Source organism: Vipera berus, assembly GCF_964194415.1.
Source record: "Vipera berus genome assembly, chromosome: 2".
Lineage (NCBI taxonomy): Eukaryota > Metazoa > Chordata > Lepidosauria > Squamata > Viperidae > Vipera > Vipera berus.
In genome coordinates this window covers 268,376,432-268,396,353 of record NC_138203.1, presented here as the reverse complement: position 1 = coordinate 268,396,353, position 19,922 = coordinate 268,376,432, and the positions used below count along the sequence as shown (strand labels likewise).

At 42.0% G+C, this 19,922-nt stretch overlaps 1 protein-coding gene across 1 annotated transcript in view; it reads right to left on the bottom strand.

Moving 5' to 3' along the window:
• VWA7 (von Willebrand factor A domain containing 7) overlaps window positions 1-19,922 on the bottom strand; it is a 55,714-nt gene that overhangs the window by 9,632 nt on the left and 26,160 nt on the right. Inside the window, exons 11-17 of the mRNA XM_081317761.1 lie at window positions 18,560-18,737; window positions 16,546-16,698; window positions 15,749-15,841; window positions 13,362-13,642; window positions 11,141-11,277; window positions 9,467-9,635; window positions 7,728-8,234 (exon numbers count right to left, since the gene is read on the bottom strand). Coding sequence (XP_081173887.1) covers window positions 7,794-8,234; window positions 9,467-9,635; window positions 11,141-11,277; window positions 13,362-13,642; window positions 15,749-15,841; window positions 16,546-16,698; window positions 18,560-18,737 — 1,452 coding nt within the window. The 3' untranslated portion in view covers window positions 7,728-7,793. The remainder of the gene's footprint in view (window positions 1-7,727; window positions 8,235-9,466; window positions 9,636-11,140; window positions 11,278-13,361; window positions 13,643-15,748; window positions 15,842-16,545; window positions 16,699-18,559; window positions 18,738-19,922) is intronic.

Here is a 19,922-nt window from a genome sequence, read left to right as displayed (position 1 = left end):
ATTTGCCCCACCTTCCTTGCCACGATTGTTCAGTGAATCAATGCAGCTGTTAAGTTAGTAACACGGTTGTTAAGTGAATCTGGCTTCCCCATCGACTTTGCCCGCCGGGAGGTTGCAAAAGGGGATCACGTGACACCCGCCCCGCCCCCCCGTCCCCAGGCTGCTGCCACTGTCATAAATATGAGCCAATTGCCAAGTGTCCAGATTTTGATCACGTGATCATGGGGATGCTCCAACAGTCGTACGCGTGCATAATGGTCGCAAGTCACTTTTTCCAGTGCCGTTGCAACTTTGAACGGTCACTAAATGAAGCGCTGTAAGTTGAGGACTGCCTGTATTTACAAGAAATAAATTATAAAGGTAGGCCGAGCCTAGCACTTCCTACCAGGAGGAGAATCGGAGAGCTTGTGCTCCAGGGGCCTGTGCTAGGAATGGAGGCAAAACGAAGTGACCTCAGATTAGCAGCGTCTTAGGCAAAGTTGGACACAGAGTGAATCATGAACTCTCTATGTCCCATTGCTCCCTTATGGTCTCAAAGTGCTAAAAAGTGACTTTTTCTGTTGGATTGGTGTAGGTTCTCCTGCTTAAGCAGCGGGCTGGACTACAAGACCTCCAAGGTCCCCTCCAGCTTCTATTCTATTCTATTCTATTCTATTCTATTCTATTCTATTCTATTCTATTCTATTCTATTCTATTCTATTCTATTCTATTCTATTCTATTCTATTCTATTCTATTCTATTTTAAATTATCCTATCCTATCCTATCCTATTCTCTGATCTCAATGCCAAGGGTTGAATCACAATTCAGCAGTGGAACTCTCTTAGCGTACAATCGGTTCTTGTTCTCCACGGTTGATTTGAAGTGCAATTCAACTCTCCTTGACTCAGCAAAAACCTTCCTGACATGTCTGTTGTCCCCCAGGGTCAGTTCCTAGCCTGACCCTGTCCTGGTTTTTCTGTAGTCCACTTGAGTTGCCTCAGGCATAATGGGCGATAGTCCCACAAATTGGACCCTTGCCAGTGGCCTTTTGATCCTGTCAAAATACGGTGAGAAAGACTATTTAACTCTGGTAGAATGAAGGACAATTGAAAAGTTCTCTCTCTTACAAATAAACATAATCTAAAATACGCTAACAACAATAAAACATTAAATTCTATCGCACTTTAACTCTCCATCGTCAAAATAATAATAAAATAACTACAAATTAATTATACATCATATAGATCCACTACTTATTCAAATGCTAAATGAAACTTTTTAGTCCCATATTTATTCTGGATATAATCAATCCATCCCCTCCATTCCACAATATATCTCTGTTGCGATTGGTCTTTCAAAGACCCTAGTTTCTTTCTGTGCAAATCATGGAGAATTCCTGCTTAATGGGATTCATTATTTTTGTTGAAAGTCCGACAGCCGCCTGTCAACCATGCTTTAAACTGGGGTTCCTCGCTGGGCTGGCTGACTCGAAAACCTGAAGAGAGGTAATTATTTGTCTATCGATTCTACGTTCTGCACCACTGGCCTGTTTCACCGTCAGGCTCGGAGCACCAAGCGAGTCATTTTAACATCAATCCTTGGTAAACTTTCTAGTTGATTTCTCCTTCATTAGTTGCTGCCTTCCCCACCCCTCTTGCTGGCTTGAATAAACCACGATAGAAAAATCCCAAACCAGTTATGGCACAGTACTACATTATTCGTGCTTTCCCCTTTCTCTTCCACCAGGTCCTCTACTGAGCTATTTCCATCTTTTAAAAAAAATCATTTTGTATTTATTCTGAGGTTAATCTCTTGAAATGCATGGAAACAAAGGTGTCATTAAAATGTTGGAAGTATTTGAATGTCTTAGGGCTGCATAAGGGAGAATGGGCAGTGAAAACATCTTCTCTCCTGCAAATTTCCTTGGGAGAACAATAAACGCTAATGAAGCAAATGGTTTGCCTTGAATTCACTTTATTGAACTCCTGCTCAACTTTCCAAAACGCTGCTTACAGAAATCTCTTATTTCGATATCCACAAAAGGTTCCTACCATATTCAGAACAACCAAAATAGAAATAAAAAAAATAATTTGCATACAAATATAAAGAGATTTGTCACTAGGCAAAAATATATAGATCAGATTTATTAGGAAAGGCTTCAGGGAACGGGAATAGAATTGTGCAAACAGGCATCAGCTGGAGACTACATAAACATCCAGATTAAGGCTAAAAAGTCCAGAATAGGATCTGGTGTAAGACTTGCTTATTAATTCAGAGGTGCTGAAAGAGATTCAGGGTGAAAACTCCCATTGAATTCTCCTTCCACCGGCACTGCCTGTGGAGAAACAGGAAATCCTCGATTTAAGACTCTTTGCTTAGGACCATTCAAAATTAGGATGGACTTATCTTGGGGCTACTTAATGACCCAGATTTAAAGTTCCAACAGGCCCTTTCTGTGGTCACATGACCTAACTTTGGATGCTCGGCAATACAGCTGCCTTTACAGCTGTTTGCAACATCCCACAGTCACATGACCACATTGTACGACTGTTTGGCTGAAAACCAGCACTTAACTTCCGAGTTTTGGGAAAATTGCACCCATGGCAAAGCATGGTGGCAATATCAGATCGGTCATGTGACCCCACCCTTTTTTTTTTTACAGCATTTATGATTGTAATGGACAGGCTCCATTGGGGACGAATGTGAGGGACTACCTGTAACCATTAAGGATTCTGACCTAGAAAAGCAATCTTGCTTTCTGAATTAAATTAGTAAGCTCTTCCAGCTACTCCGGAGATAAGAAAGATCAAAAGGCAAGAGGGGCTGTAGTTCAGAGGCACTTTGGAGCAGCCGGTCATGGAAATTGGAGAAAAGTTAGATCATGAAAGCCTCTGGAGCACATTTAGCCAAGGCCAGGTCTAAGAAGAAACCTAAGAAAGGCATTCCAGGACTTAATTCCTAGCACCAGCAACAAAGAAGAGGCCTGTGATTCAAAGTCCTGCTCAACGATCTCTTGGCTAAAGAAGAAATGAAGAGACAAGTCATCCTGCAGTACACTATTTTATCTTAACGCAATGTTGCTCAACCTTGGCATTTGAAGAGGTGTGGACTTCAACTCCCAGAATTCCCCAGCCAGCACAGCACAGTTGAACTCCACACCTCTTCAAACTGCCAAGGTTGAGAAACAGAGATCTAATGCAAGGGTCTTCAAACTTGGCCCTTTTATGACTTGTGGACTTCAACTCCCAGAATTCCCCAGCCAGGCACGCTGGCTGAAGAATTCTGGGAGTTGAAGTCCAGGAGTCATAAAAGGGCCAAGTTTGAAGACCCCAGACCTAATGGATAAAGACTACTGGCTTACTTCCCACAATAATGGAATTTATTTATTTATTTATTTATGGGATTTGTATGCCGCCCTATCTCCCAAAGGACTCAGGGCGGCTAAGAACAATAAAAACACAAAATACAAACATTAAAAGGTATTAAATCAAATTATCCCATAAATGACACAACTTCGCAACTAACAACAACAATCCCATAAATAGTCCGATTAAAAACACAATAAAACAAAATTAAGAAAACCTCCCTTCCATCAGTCCAGGTCGGCCTGTTGAAAAAGCCATGTTTTAAGGTTGCGACGAAAGGAACGGAGATCCGGGGCCATCCGGAGCTCCAAGGGGAGTTGATTCCAAAGGGCAGGTGCCCCCACAGAGAAGGCCCTCCCCCTGGGGGTCGCCAGTCGACATTGTCTGGCCAACGGCACCCTGAGGAGGCCCTCCCTGTGTGAGCACACAGGGCGATGGGCAGTCGTTCCTGGCAGCAGACGGTCCTGCAAATACTCTCCTTTTAGTCCAGATCTTGCACCATCTAGTTTTTATTTATTTATTTATTTTATTTTATTTTATTTGTATACCGCCCTTCTCCCGAAGGACTCAGGACGGTTTTTCCCCCTTTATCTTTGAATTTTGGTGCATTGACCAGGGAAAGGGGAATGCTTAAGAGGTTCTCCAGGGCTCAGCGGAATGAATGTACATCATGTGAAATAACATTATCTGGAGATGATAAATTAATGGAGATTCAAAGTGGGCAAGTGACTGGGCGAATTATTAGATTAGTCTGTGACTAATGGCCCCATCATCACCTGGGAGACTCTTTAAGACATACAAAATTTCATCTTTATTCAGGAAAAAAATTAAGCAAAAGGGGTTATTACTGGATTCTGCTGTGGAGTGGAATAATACATGAAAGGACTACTTGTAACTGCTAAGGATTCTGACCTGGAAAAGCAATATTGCTTCCTGAATTAAATTAGCAAGCTCTTTTGGCTACTCCGAAGATAAGAAGGATCAAAAGGGGTGTGTACAGCAGCAGCCAAAAAACAAAAAACAAAAACAAACAGTGTGAAGCAGCAGACAAAAAAGCCAATGCAATCATAGGCTGCATTAATAGAGGGCCAGAATCAAGATCACGAGAAGTATTAATACCACTTGACAAAGCCTTAGTACAGCCACACTTGGAATACTGCATCCAGTTCTGCTCACCACATTATAAAAAAGATGTAGAGACTCTGGAAAGAGTGCAGAAAAGAGCAAGAAAAATGATTCGAGGGATGAAGGCTAAAACGTTCGCAGAACGGTTACGGGAATTGGGTATGTCCAATCTAATGAAACCAAGGACTAAGGGAGACATGATAGCAGTGTTCCAATATTTGACGGGCTCCTACAAAGACCATACCAGACCATCTTATTTGTCTCTTGAGAAACCTACGGTATATGCAGGCCAAGAAGCAACAGTAAGAACTGGACACGGAACCACTGATTGGTTCAAAATTGGGAAAGGAGTCCGGCAAGGCTGTATATTGTCACCTTGCCTATTTAACTTATATGCAGAGCACATCATGAGAAAGGCAGGGCTAGATGAATCAAAAGTTGGAATTAAGATTGCCGGAAGAAACATCAACAACCTAAGATATGCAGATGATACCACTCTAATGGCAGAAAGTGAAGAGGAACTAAAGAGCCTCTTGTTGCGAGTGAAGAAGGAGAGTGCAAAATGTGGGTTGAAACTAAACATTAAGAAAACCAAGATCATGGCATCTGGCCCTCTCAATTCCTGGCAAATAGATGGGGAAGAAATGGAGGTAGTGACAGATTTTATTTTCCTGGGCTCCAAGATCACTGCAGATGGGGACTGTAGTCAAGAAATTAAAAGACACTTGCTCCTTGGGAGGAAAGCCATGGCAAATCTAGACAGCACACTAAAAAGCAGAGACATCACCCTGTCAAGAGAAGTGCGTATAGTCAAGGCTATGGTCTTCCCAGTTGCAATGTATGGCAGTGAAAGCTGGACCATAAGAAAGGCTGAGCGCCAAAGAATTGAAGCCTTTGAACTATGGTGCTGGAGAAGACTCCTGTGAGTCCTTTGGACTGCAAGGCGATCAAACCGGTCAGTCCTAGAGGAGATCAACCCTGACTGCTCTTTAGAAGGCCAGATCCTGAAGCTAAAACTCAAATACTTTGGCCACCTAATGAGAAGGAAGGACTCACTGGAGAAGAGCCTAATGCTGGGAAAGATTGAGGGCAATAGAAGAAGGGGACGACAGAGAATGAGGTGGCTGGATGGAGTCACTGAAGCAGTAGGCGTGAGCTTAAATGGACTCCAGAAGATGGTACAGGACAGGAAGGCCTGGAGGAACATTGTCCATAGGGTCGCGATGGGTCGGACACGACTTTGCAACTAACAACAACAACACAAAGATGGGGCGGGGAGGGTCAAACTGTTTTCCAAGACAAGAAACAATGGATGGAAACTAACCAAAGAGAGAAGCAACCTAGAACTAAGGAGAAATTGCCTAATGGTGAGAGCAATCAACCAATGGAATAGATTGCCTTCGGAAGTTGTGGGTGCTTCATCACTGGAGGCTTTCAAAAAGAGACTGGATGATGATTTGTCTGAAATGGTATAGGATCTCCTTCTTGAGCAGGGGGTTGGACTAGAAGACCTCCAAGGTCCCTGCCAACTCTATTATTCTATATCCCCAAGGTGCTATTTCAAGAGGCAACTTGGACTTTCTTGTTTTTCTTTGAAGATATTTCGCTTCTCATCCAAGAAGCTTCTTTGACTCTGACCATTACCCACCATCCAGTCAGAGCCGAAGAAGCTTCTTGGATGAGAAGTGAAACGTCTTCAAAGTAAAACAGGGAAGTTCGGTTGCCTCTTGAAAAAGCATCTTTGGGACAACCATGACCAGGATGACTGAGAATCTCTACAGACATCTATTATTCTATGTTCTAAAAATAATGCTGTTTTTTTTCACGCTCAGAAAGAATTCACTGAATTGGAAAAAAAATAGTATTTTATCCACTTCAAAAACCTTTCCCCTAGAATCCCCTTGGATCTACTTCTCTATATAGAGAAGCTGGAAGGCTACCAATAGCACTTAGTGTGAGCCTTAACACTTAAGATATAGTTTACAATCCAAATCATGCCCTCTTCAATATTACAAAATTTTCTTCCTAAAGCATGCTACGAAGTGGCACTATAGACATTCTGAATTAATGCTCTCTACCCTTCAGAGCACGTTGGGTTGCCTGTGTAAAAATGCTGTAAATGTTAAAATATGCCTATCTGTTCACAGTTTAATCATTACAGTGTCATTGACTTACCTGCAATCATTTCTACATCAATAGCACAATTATTACGGAGTAAAACTGAGATGTATCTGCATTTAGGAATGGTGTGTACCACAAGGAAATATCCACCAGCTTTCCAGAGCATGCTGTGGTTGAACTTCTACCTTTCATGAGCCTTCATGTCAAATTTCCCCAAATTTTCCCTTGTGCCTTTCAGTTATATTCCTTTCATGCTCAGGGGGGATGTTGGACTTCCAACCAAATCTCAAAGAGACCAGGTTTGGGAAGGCTCTTTTAGCAGAAGCTTCTCCAAAACAAAATTAATCCCATTTCTAGGGAGTTAAGAGCAATGAGGTGCAATTGGCAGCATGTGCCTATGATCAGGAAAGAGTAAACTTCTGCAATGAAGTCCGGAAACATTTGAAGAAGCTGAAAGAACTGCAGCAGACACCATGCAGAGTGTCTGGATGTGGAATGATGCAAGAAGTGGCGGTCAGCAATGTCAATCCATGGGATTAGCAACCCCAAAACTAGTGCTGTCCATCAAAGCATATGGTTACTAGCAGCAAGACTGTGGGTTCAGGACCCACGTGGGCCTTCGGACAATCCCTCTTGGGAAATCATATCCCATAGTCCATCCTGTGCATACAGATCGGAACAACTATCCTATCATGTCCAGTTAAAATTTGTTTCAAGGAGCCCATCTCACACTAGAGAGCAAGCTCATATTAAAAAAACATCACCTGATAGATTAAGAGTCCTAGTTACCTGGTCAAAAGCCAGGTTCACTACAAGGTTGTGTTAATGGATGCTCTACCCCATAAAAAAAAAAGATTCTTGTTCTCTCTCTAACTCAGCTCTTCCAATCAGGTTAGAGGATTTTAGTGATTTTTCCTTCACACTGAGTAGACTCCTTTCTTCCTTCCTTCCTTCCTTCCTTCCTTCCTTCCTTCCTTCCTTCCTTCCTTCCTTCCTTCCTTCCTTCCTTCCTTCCTTCCTTCCTTCTCCTTCCTTCCCTCCCTCCCTTCCTTCCCTCCCTCCCTCATAGAATGTTAGTTATTGTGCTCCTGCTCAGCAGATGCTTTTTAAACTTTACTCTCCAATAAGGTAAATACCATCATTTCCCAGCAGAGGGCAGGCAGAATACCAAGAACTCCTCCCATATGTAATAAATGGTGGCCTTATGGTGCCAGCCACACAATGGCCAATAAGATGGTTGAGATCCACCACCAGATTATGGCAGAAGGAGCAACAGCTCTATCAGCAGCACCAGGAGCATCTGCCACCACCCTAAAATCCTCTGGAGGTGTGGTTACTGCCTTGCCAGGAAGGACAGGTGGCATTATTTCCACTTGACATCGATATTTCTCCCCGAGAAGGTTGGTGACCACTAGCTCTGCTTGCCGCGAGCAACAATTTGAGGTGTAAGTGACTATTTCCACAAGCCCATGGGCTTGGTGAGGAACCACTGGACCATTTTCCACCTGCACCGAATGAATACCGGCTTTGTCCCAGATTTGCAAGGTGGCTGCCCAACGTTGGCTGTGACAGGGGGACTGTGGTGGACCACAAGAATTCTCCGAAGAGGTGACATTGCATACTGGGGATGAGATGGTCTCCACCTATGATTAAGGAACAAAAGGGACTAGTTGCAATAGATCAAACAATTGCACTGGCAAATGTTCATGCACAATCAATTGATGTTAGTATTGTGGTCTTAAATAATACACCTGGGAAAAGCAGATGCAAGTTTATTGCACTGTAGTGTCATTCAAAGCCACTTGCCCATATGATAAAAATATTACCAGTTTACTGCATTGCTTAAGAATGCATGCAGCCCAGTGGGGTATTCATTGAATCTCCTAGGCTCCGTATCTGGATTTTTGTCAACCTCTCCCAACTTGTTGCCTTCCAAATATAGTGGGTTTTAGTTCCAGAACCCCTTGTAGACTTAATTCAAGACATCAAGAAGGATCCACTCATGCATTAATTCATTTAGTTAGCTGCTATAGTCAAGCAGTATCTGTGCTGGACCAGATTGTAGCCAGCTTAGGAGTTAAGAACTGTGTTAGAGTATTTAGCATTTACAGGGTTAATGTTGTATCCTTAGCAGAATTGTATGTAAGAACATGTAGCATTTACAGGGTTAAATGCTATTTCCTTAAGAGATGGCTTCTGAGAAATGTAGTCTAGTTGTTAGTAAATCCTATAGCTTATCTAGAACTGTGGGAGGAGTTTCAAAGTTTATTGCAGAACATCCTGTTACGTGCCAGGTTGTAAAAGCTTTTTGTCTAACGAACCATGCTGCACGCATAGCTAGCAGATGTAACACGCATAGCTGAGATGGAGAATTATCCCTTTTTACCTACGAAAATGAACAGATATCAACATTAATATATTGTGATGACCAGATGTCTTTTCTGCAAAATGTATGTCTTTGCTTAAAGTTCCTGGACAATAAATTATCTGTTATGCAATTATTTTTGTTGAGTAATACTATATGGATTCTGGAGTTATAAAGCATTTTAATCCTGGGATGCAGAACAGTACCCAAAGTGCACAGATCCAACATGTCCTAACAAGATGAATATTCTCCATTTCTTTACTGACACTGCCAAAGGCAGCAGATTCTGAGAACAGGCAAGCATCTCACTGGACTTAAGGACAGAGTTGGACATCTGTAGCCAAATCTACTAATGTTCACTGCTTGAGACAGAGTACTAAATGAGATCGCTTTCCTATCTGATCCTATAAAAAGTTGTTTTTGGTAAAAAATGAAGGATGCGTCAAACTATCCAAGTAGGTCTCTTCTCCAGAGCTGTTTTCCAACATGGTTTGTTCATGCATGTCTCACCTGAGGCTGAGGCATCACCAGAAGATCGATATGGGCAAAATCAGGCTCTGCAGACGAGTTGAGAGTGTTGGCCTGCAAGGTTATTGTAATCAGTGACCCAGGTAGAGCATTATCAGGAATATTTAGGAATATCTGTCCTGTGCGTGTTTGGTTGAAGCCTAATTGCAGTCTGCAAGAAAGAGAAGGTGACAATGACAATACTGTTGGACAGTCTAGCTTATATTTTTTTTAAAAAAGGGGTGGGGGTGGGGAGAATGTAGCTTGATTGGACCTAATGTTGGTTGCCTCCATAAGCCATCTGAACTCTTCCCCCAAGTAATTGAATCTGGAGCCACCTGCAGGAAAAGCACACACTCCGTACAAGGAATAAGGTGGGTGGCGTGTGGTACATTAGATATTACTGATCCACAATCCCCATCCAAGGTGGGCATAGGAGAAAAATGCCGAGAGCAGTTAAGCCCCATATCAGTGGGTCACAGGTTCCCTTTACTGCAGTGTTTCTCAACCTAGCAAATTTAAGATGTCTGGACTTCAACTCCCAGAATTCTCGACAGCATGCTGGCTGAGGAATTCTGGGAGATGGTCCAGACATCTTGAAGTTGCTTTAATGGAACGCAAAAGTGTGTTTATGGCCTAAGAACAGGCTTTGAGGACAGGTGCTGAGCGGGTCTGTTATGGGATGGGATGGAAAGAACCTGGAATTCTATATATATATATATATATATATATATATATATATATATATATATATATATATATATATATATATATATATATATATATATATATATATATATATATATATATATATATATATATATATATATATATATATATATATATATATATATATATATATATATATATATATATATATATATATATATATATATATATATATATATATATATATATATATATATATATATATATATATATATATATATATATATATACTGCCTTTCCTCTGAAGAAATATAAAGATCTATAAAAAGAGACAAAGCAATGGGAAATATATGCAACCAATTGTATACTTTTGAGAGAGTAATAAAAATTACACATCCAAGTCAGAAAAATGTTCTTCATCTTTATTACTAAGGAATGGTTGTATGAATCCTAATTTTCTATGGCTCACATTTTCTCTGCCAGACATAGGAAGGCAAAGAATTACGCAGAACTCTGAAACCTTATCTTAGAGACCTAGAAATAAAGTTGCTAGTATTTCATCAAACCATGTTCCAAACGCATCCAGCCCTATCTCTAAAAACTTAACCATTAGTAGTTTTTTTTTCAAAAGGCAACTGGAGACTATGTTTTTTCCTTGAAGAAGAAGACCTTTAACTTCTCATCCAAGAAGCTTCATCAGAACTGATGAAGTAAAACCTCTTCCTCAAGGAAAAAACATCATCCAGTTGCCTTTTGGAAAAACAACAACAATCATGGATGACTGGATGACTGAGCATCTCCATCGGCATTAAACATTAGTTGTTCTTCCAAACAAATGCATGAGTTATGCAGTAAGTTCTATTCTCTTCTTGTCCGCAATGTAATTTTGAAACAAAAGCAGTCTTTACACTAGGGCAGATAGACAGGAAATTCTGCATATCAAGCCTCAACATAAGCGGGGAAAAAACCCTTCTAATGTTGCTTATCATTGCCACTTAGAAAAGTTACCTGGCCTTAGAGATGTCGGCTGGAATCCGGGGAAGGCTGATCACTTTCAGTTCATAACTTTTAGGTGCACCAGGATTTGTGACTTTCCAAGAGATGGAAACACGTTTCCCTGGGAATACAGGAGTCTCTCTGCTCAGCTGGAACAAATCAGGGTTTAAGTTACAGAACTGGGATAGAAACAGCCATCACAAAGCAGTTGCTCTGGACAGATAATTTCTGCTGATAGATTTGTTGGCAGGTCAGTTTAAAAAGAGAAGACATCTCAGATGAACATTAATTAGCAAGGAAGGCCAATCAGGGGCAGATCTGAGGGAGCAGGTTTGAAAACCAATATCAGATAGTGGGAGAAACATATTGGCCCAATCCTGAAGAGGAAAAATCTCAGAAAATGGAGAAATGGGAAAGCAGCCTAAAAAACACAGGAAGCCATCTCACAGGTACTGTACAGGTAAAGGTTCCCCCGCACATGCGTGCTAGTCGTTTCCGACTCTAGGGGCCGATGCTCATCTCCGTTTCAAAGCCGAAGAGCCAGCGCTTGTCCGAGGACGTCTCCATGGTCATGTGGTCGGCATGACTAGATGCCAAAGGCGCACGGAACGCTGTTACCTTCCCACCGTAGTGGTCCCTATTTTTCTACTTGCATTTTTACGTGCTTTCGAACTGCTAGGTTGGCAGAAGCTGGGACACGTAACAGGCGCTCACTCTGTTACATGGCACTCGGGATTCGACCCGCCAAACTGCCGACCTTCTGATAGAGACAGGCTCAGCGTCCTAACCCACTGAGCCACCGCGTCCCTACTGTACAGGTAACAGTTCATTAAGTGGCAATCTGTCCCACAATGAGTTGGCCATGGAGAGGTGGCTGCAGCGAGTTCGCTGTGGCGAGTTTTCCCATTCGGGATTCACTTAACAACTGTGTTACTAACTCAACAACTGCAGTGGTTCACTTAGCAACTGGGGCAAGAAAAGTTATAAAATGGGGCAAAACTCATTTAAAAATGTTAAAAATTATGGTTGTGAATCAAGGACTACCTGTACTGAGAATGTACAGAACTGGAGAGTAAAAATACCAAAAACTGACATGACTGTTTAGGCACATTTCTCTTGTAACCTTAGTAAGAAGCTGTTTTTCGATTTGTGGCAATAAAGTTGGGTCAGCAACACCTGCTGGTAGAAGAAACAAAACTAGAAAAAGTGGTTTTGAGACTCTCCACAGTCTCCAAGGGACTCACGGCAACTTAATCTAGATTTTCAAGCCTGCCTCCATTCTATCTAATTTGGCTGTCAAAGATTTCCTGTAGAAAAAGTATTCACACAAAACCATATGGGATACAAAACACATTGTATATGTATAGGTGTATGTTTATATATGTGAATGTGTATGTATATGCACACACATAGGTATGTTATATAAATATATGAGTATGAGTATTCCTCGATTTATGACTGTAATTGAGCCTGCAGTTATGGTTGTAAATCGAGGCAATTGTTAAGTGGGCCATCGTACGACCACGCTGAATTTTACAATCTTTTTGCAGCAATCATTAAGCAAACACCACAGTTGTATAGTTACTCCATTGTTTTTTTTCCTGGAAACCAGAAGTACATGCCAGTTTCTGGCAAAAATGTCATAATTTAAAGTCTTGTAACTGCAGGATACTGTGGGCGGCCATAAAGGCAGGCTGGTTGCCAAGCAACCAAAATGCAGTCATGTGACCACAGGGGAGTGTGGCCATTGGAACTTCAAATCCAGGTCATAAGAACCTTTTGGGAGGCTCACTGTAATTTTGAATAGTCTCTTAAGTCATAAGTCAAGGACTACACCCATACCCACACACCCCTATCCAAAATGTTAACAAGAGACAGGTTCTACAGAACAGAATTGTCTATAGACCATGGCTAGGCAACCTTGGCTCTTTTATGACTCGTGGACTTCAATACCCAGAATTCCTGAACCAGACATGCTGACTCAGGAATTCTGGGAGTTGAAGTCCACAAGTCATAAAAGGGCCAAGGTTGCCTAGCCCTGATCTATAGTATAGTAATGGCAGGAAAAGGAGACACCTGTAAAATTGCTAAGCACATTGATTTGTGCTTCTTAGATTGTAAGCCGCCCTGAGTCTTCGGAGAAGGGCGGGATATAAATGGGATTAAAAAAAAATAATACAGGTGTAAAATACAGGAAGATGCCCCAAATCCTCTTCCTTGGCTTTTCTCTTACCTCTAGGAGTGATCCTATGACAGTTGCAACTTGAGGAGCAGATCTCTCCAACTTCTGGCCCTTACCATCCACTCCATGGACCACTATGGAAAAGCTGTTGGTGGTTGATAGAGTTGGAGGCAGCTCGGCCATAAACAGGTCCATCCGATTGTCTCCTCTCTGTAGTTTTAACTCCCCAAGGCTGCCTGTTCTTGCTTCTAAGTTCACCGACTGTAGCTGAACAGAGCCCGACTTAATCTGATTCAGACCAACTGCCATTACAACCAGGTAGGTAGGCAAACCTGTTGAAAAGCAAAGGTTAACCGTACCAAACATCCAATCTCTAAAGAACCTGATGTGCCTGATGCCTTTCATCCTTAACCTTAAAAGACCATGTTTGTGTGTGTGTGTGTGTGTGTGTGTGTGTGTTTAGACTAAAGATGGAGATAGTTCTAAGGAACAACTGGATGTTCTATTGCAGGATCCAATCTGGGTCGGTTACTGGGACCAGAGGTTTTTGTCTCCCGAGCTTCTGGACTCATACTGGAGCCCATCCTCAGGGAACTTCTCTGTGTGCGGTATTTATATGGTGCTGTTGCATGTAGCTTTTTAGATGTACACTGTGTTGGTGTTGATGGCTATTAAGTTGTTGGCTGTTGTTTCCTTGTGCTGCCAAGCTCCCGCCTCCTAAGTACTTGATAAGCTGGGAGTATATCAGCACTCCTGTTGATTGACAAGGGGCCTGTTTCCTAGGCTTCAATCACTCCCCTGGCTGTTTTTGTGTCTGCTCGTCCAACAATCTTAGTAGCTGCAAAATTGAATGTATGTCCTTATTGCAATGTGAGGCTACCAATGATTTTGGTTCTTCTCGTTTGACCGCTCGCTTATGTTCTTGCAATCTGGTGGTTATCTTCCTCCCCATCTGTCCTACATAGTCACAGGGAGAATTCATTTGTGGATGTTCTATTTTCTAAAATGGGGAATTCAAGCAACGCTGATGTGGTTCTTCTTTCATTCCACAATGACGTGCAGGCTCAAAGCATCATAGCACAGACAGGGATAACATCTGTAAATTTCTCACCCAAATTCAAGTCATCCTGTATTTCTCATATGCTTTTATGAGATCAGCTCAAAAGGTGGAAAGAAGCAGGGTGAGAAAATGATGGTAAGGCGACACTCTAGCATTGCTGTCTCTGTGACTCAGATGGAAAATAAGATGCAGCAGAGATTACGGATGCTTCCACATCTACCAACCTTAGTAATCAAAAGGCATAGTGCAAAAAAATGCCATCTTTTTCTGCTTCAGAGATTATTATTTTCTGAAAAGAGGGGGGGAAATGGAACCAGCATAGGAAAGAACACCGATGAAGAGAAAGACAAAAAAAAAGTTGGGACGGATGACTGAATAATCAGTGCCTCGTCTGAAAGCAAAATGTCATAAGGAAATGATTTCTGAAGCTAAGTTATGATGGTACAAATTGGGGGTTAATTTCCCATACGTTCACACCCTTCAGAGATACGTGTCAGGCTCCAAAAACCAAGAAAGATATGCAGAGGGACTTGTAAACAGTTTTCTTTATCGTTACTCACTTGCAGAGAGAATCTTGTCAGACTAAAAGGAACTACTTCCACCATTAAACCTATGCTCTGAGAACTTCTATGTGTTCTGTACCAGCCTGCTACCGGCCCTGCAGAAAAGGCAGGGACAACCCCTTTACAAACGGCAAGAGGCTGGAATTACGCCTGCCAAATTTATAGCTACAAAAACAAACAAGACACGAACCAAGAAACAGGAGCTTTAAGAAACACGAACTATCCAAGCGGTTGCCTTCAGCAAACCAGCCCTCCCCACACATTCCCCTTATATAGAGTTCAGGGCGTGGCTTCTCTCTGCCTCCTTCCGAGAAACCCCATTGCCTTCCTCTGTTTACTCCTAATTGACTGCCTCCTGCGTCGGGCGTCCTTGAACAGGGCCAGCTGTGGGTCATCTTCATCCACGCTGTCAGGCTCACACAGCTGGGTCTCCGTGGTGACCAAGTGGGAGGGGCCTGGCTGAGGGCTCTCATCAGCAAGATCTTCAACCCCCTCAGCAAGGTCTTCAACACCCCCCTCCTCCTCCTCTGAGTCGTCCGACCCAACTGCCGAACCCACAGGCTGACCCTGAATCACAACACTATGGAGGAGCTATTTGACCCTCTTTCTCCCAGATAAACTATCCAACCTTTGCTGCTTTTTGGTCCTCTGGAATGCAGCCCCTCCATCCCTCCATCTCAGGAATCCAGACTACATTCTACCACAGTCAGTTATGATTGCCAAGTATGTAATGGAAGGCTACCATTACATAGAGATTTCTCTTTGGTGTAAAAACAAAAATGGATCTTCTGCACAGAAACAATCTCTGTATTTACCTTCAACAGGAGGACTATCCAGCCTGAATAGCCCTGGGTGACGTCCATCAGCGGGAACAGCAAAATGATACAAGAAATCAAGGGTGCTCTGACCTGTCAAAACATTCAGATGTTTTAAAACCAGATCCCGCAGAGCCCTGATGGTGCACTGGTTGGAATACAGTTGTTGTTGTTGTTGTTGTTAGCTGCGAAGTCGTGTCCGACCCATCGTGACCCTATGGACAACGTTCCTCCAGGCCTTCCTGTCCTCTACCATCTTCTGGAGTCCATTTAAGCTCACGCTTAAATGCAGGATTGCAGGCTAACTCTGCCCACAGCCTGGAGTTCAATCCTGACAGGTTTCAGGATTGACTTATCCTTCTAGCCTTTTGAGGTTAGTAAAATGAGGACTCAGATTGTTTGGGGGCAATATGCTAACATTTGTAAACCACTCAGAGAGTGCTATAAAGCACTATGGAGTGGTTCATAAGTCTAAGTGCTATTGCTATTACTATTGTCATGACCAGCAATGGACTAGGGAGTTGAAGAGTACAGTTTTTTTAAAGACTGAAAATGCTACCTTTTCTTCACTCAACACAGAATATGACATCTCCATTATATATCAGGACTCACCAATTGTTCTGCCTTTGTTTACCCCCAACACTTAATGTTTAGTGTTAAATGAACCTGGAATGATAGAAGAGTACTGCAGCTTTACATTGGAGGAGACAACCTACAGAGCTGAGATCAATGCCACTATATCTAATGGAAGGACTGGTCCTGTTGACCCAAGACCCCAGTTTAAACCCTTTTCTCACCTTGAATGTAAACTGAATAATGTCCTTTGGATCGAAGTTTCAAAGTCCATTTACCAGGATGGATAGGAGCAGAAAGGAATGCTCTATAAATTCCACCAATGGACTGGATCTTGGCTAGGGGACCATGAATTGTCGCATCAGTTTGGAATCTATCTGTACAAAAAAGGATGGGAAGAACATCAGTGGTTCTTAAGATATAAATTGAAGTACAGATAGTCCTTGTGTCAACCTTCAAACGATTCTGGCTGCAGCCATCTTCACTTCGTTTTCGGTTGCCGTGGCAATGGGAGGAGGGAGATGTATTCTTCTAGCTTAGTCGTAACGATAACTTTCCTGTGGGAACCAAGGTCATGCTAAGTTTTGGCGGGCTGGAGCTTCTGTTAGAAAGCCTGCCAAAGTAGTTAATTGGGGATTGTGATTTATGACATATTGCAGGGGTGGGAAGTTCAACTTGTTATAGTGTAACCTTGGGGGGGAACTTTCAGTCTTGGTTTCACCTTTGTTCATGCCAATACTATGTTGCCATTGAATGTGTTCTTTGAGGAAAACAATTGCCTCGGAGTTCTTATTTCTACTGGTCTCATCTATCTGAACTATGACACCTTGCTTAATAATCTGGTCATTTAGTAACCATTCAAAGTTATGATGGATCCCCCAACAGATACTTACAACTGATTCTGCAGTTTCAATAGTGGCACCATCCTCCCCACTCACATTTCACCTTTATGGCTGGCTGCAGCATTCTACGGTTGTGGTGGAATGTAGTCTGCATTCCCAGAAATATGTAACCCCAGTTTCACAGCCCTGCACTGGTTACCAGTTGATTTCCAGGTTCTAGTCCAAGTGCTGGTTTACACCTTACAAAGCCTGCATCTATTTCTGGCCCAACCAATGAGAGCTATTGGGAAGAAACTGCTAAATATTTCTCATTTCTGAGGCATGTTATCACGGCTTCTCCATACAAGCTAACATGCGGAATTGCCTCCCTTTGAAAATTAGGTTGACCCCCCCACACTTTTTGTCAATTTTTCAAACACCACTGAAAAACAAATTGTTTTGGAGACCCTTTCCCCAATTTGGCATGGCCTCATTTTTATCTTCTAGTCTGATAATACTCTTGTATTTTTTTATGTTGTTTAGTGTTATTGTTTTTTAATTCTTACTGTCAGTTTTATAGATTCTACCATGAATATTTAAATGTGTTATTCTATGTACACTACCTAGAATGTTTTATGAATTGTGTTGGATAGAAATCTTGTTTGATAAATAAAATAAATAATAATTATACAGATAACCCTTGATTTATGACTACAGTGGAGCTTGCCCATTATGGTTGTAAGTCAGGGGTCTTCAAACTTGGCCCTTTTATGACTTGTGGACTTCAACTCCCAGAATTCCTCAGCCAGGCATGCTGGCTGAGGAATTCTGGGAGTTGAAGTCCACAAGTCATAAAAGGGCCTAGTTTGAAGACCCCTGTTGTAAGTCATAACAATTGTAAAAATGAGTCACCCAGTTGACTGACCCAATGTTATGACATTTTTTGCTGTGGTTGTAAAGTAACTGCTGCAGTCATAAAGGTTGTTAAGCAAATCTATATTTTGCTACCAGCTGGTTTTCTCAGAAACTGGAAGTAAATGGTAGTTTTGAACAAAACCATTGTAAAATATGGTTTCATGACTGTGGAATGCAAAAGGCCATGAATGTGGGCCAATGTGAAAAGGGGGGAGGAGCTTTTTTTCATAACTTCAAATGGCTGCTAAGCAACCATTCCTAAGTTGAGGACAACTTATAATCCACAATTTTGTACAGAACGTAAGGTGAAATATATAGCATTCTCTCCTCTTTTTTTTTCCTGATCTCCCCAGTGCTAATGCAGCATCTTGAGCATGGACTCCATTTGTTCCTTCACAAGCTAAAGAAAAGAAGCACTGCAAAATATAAAAGCATTTGTGACAAGTACAAGACCTAAAACACACACAAAAAAATCAGTATAAGAGTGAATACAGATCGCTACCTGTAGGGTCCCTTATTTCGAAGAATTCCACAGAGCCTTGGATGGTCACAACCACATGGTCCACCAAACTGTCAATCCAGAACTGGTGGTTTGCCACCTGGGGAGCCTGCTTCTTTGTCCTGCGTTGAGTCCCTTTAGATCTCAAGATGTTTCCTTTGTGGTAGCGAAAGACAGTCACCTAGAAAAATAGTATAGTTTTCATCAGTCAGGGGCTACCACATGTGGAAAGCTTGCTTCCTTCCTTCCTTCCTTCCTTCCTTCCTTCCTTCCTTCCTTCCTTCCTTCCTTCCTTCCTTCCTTCCTTCCTCCTTCCTTCCTTCCTCCCTCCCTCCCTCCCTCCCTCCCTCCCTCCCTCCCTCCCTCCACGGTTGCAGTACTTTGTGACCATCTGACACACAAAGTCAATGGGGATGCCAGATTCGCTTAATAACCGTTTCACTAACTTAACAACTGCAGTAATTCACTGAACGACCGTGGCAAGAAAGGCTGTAAAATGGGGCAAAACTCACTTAACAACTGCCTTGTTTCGCAAAGGAAACGTTGGGCTCAAATGTGGTCATAAGTCAAGGACTATCTATAACCAGTGACAATGGCAATAAAGGAGGTAAGTTGACTTCAAAACAGGGGCATCTATGGGGATGGCAACTGTGATCATGTGATCAAAGCCACACCTTATTTATTTATTTATTTATTTATTTATTTATTTATTTTAATTCCATTTATATCCCACCCTTCTCCGAAGACTCAGGGCGGCTTACAAGCTTAGCAGTAGCCTTCATTCTATGTATATGCCTGCTTATTAGGCCTTTCACACACCCCCAAGCGGCATTATTACAAAGTCAGCTTAATTGCCCCCAACAATCTTTTTACATATGTGTCATGTAAAGGCACCTGGTGTACTCACGCGCAAAATCTTGATTTTTTTTTTACTACCCCATACCACTGCTTCTAAATATTAGGATTGTATAATAATGCAGCAGGCGCTTCCGATACTGTTATGATTAATGGAAAATACTGCCACTTTAGTATAAGTTGCAAAAAAAAATAGAACAAAAAGCATAACTGAAATTATTTCAAAGTCTGACTGATCCAAAAAATAACAGCACAGGGTTGTCGTCTAATAATGAGCTAAATAAGATCTCCCTTAAAAAGTTTACAGGTAGTCCTTGATTTACAACCATTTGAAGTTATAGTGGCACTAAAAAAGTGACTTGCAACTTTCTCCTTGCACTTACAATCATTACAGCATCGCACTGATCAAAATGTCGACGCTTGGCAACCTGCATATATTTATAAAGATTGCAGCATCCTGGGGTCATGTGATCGCCATCTGTGACCTTCCTAGTCAGCTTCCGACAAGAAA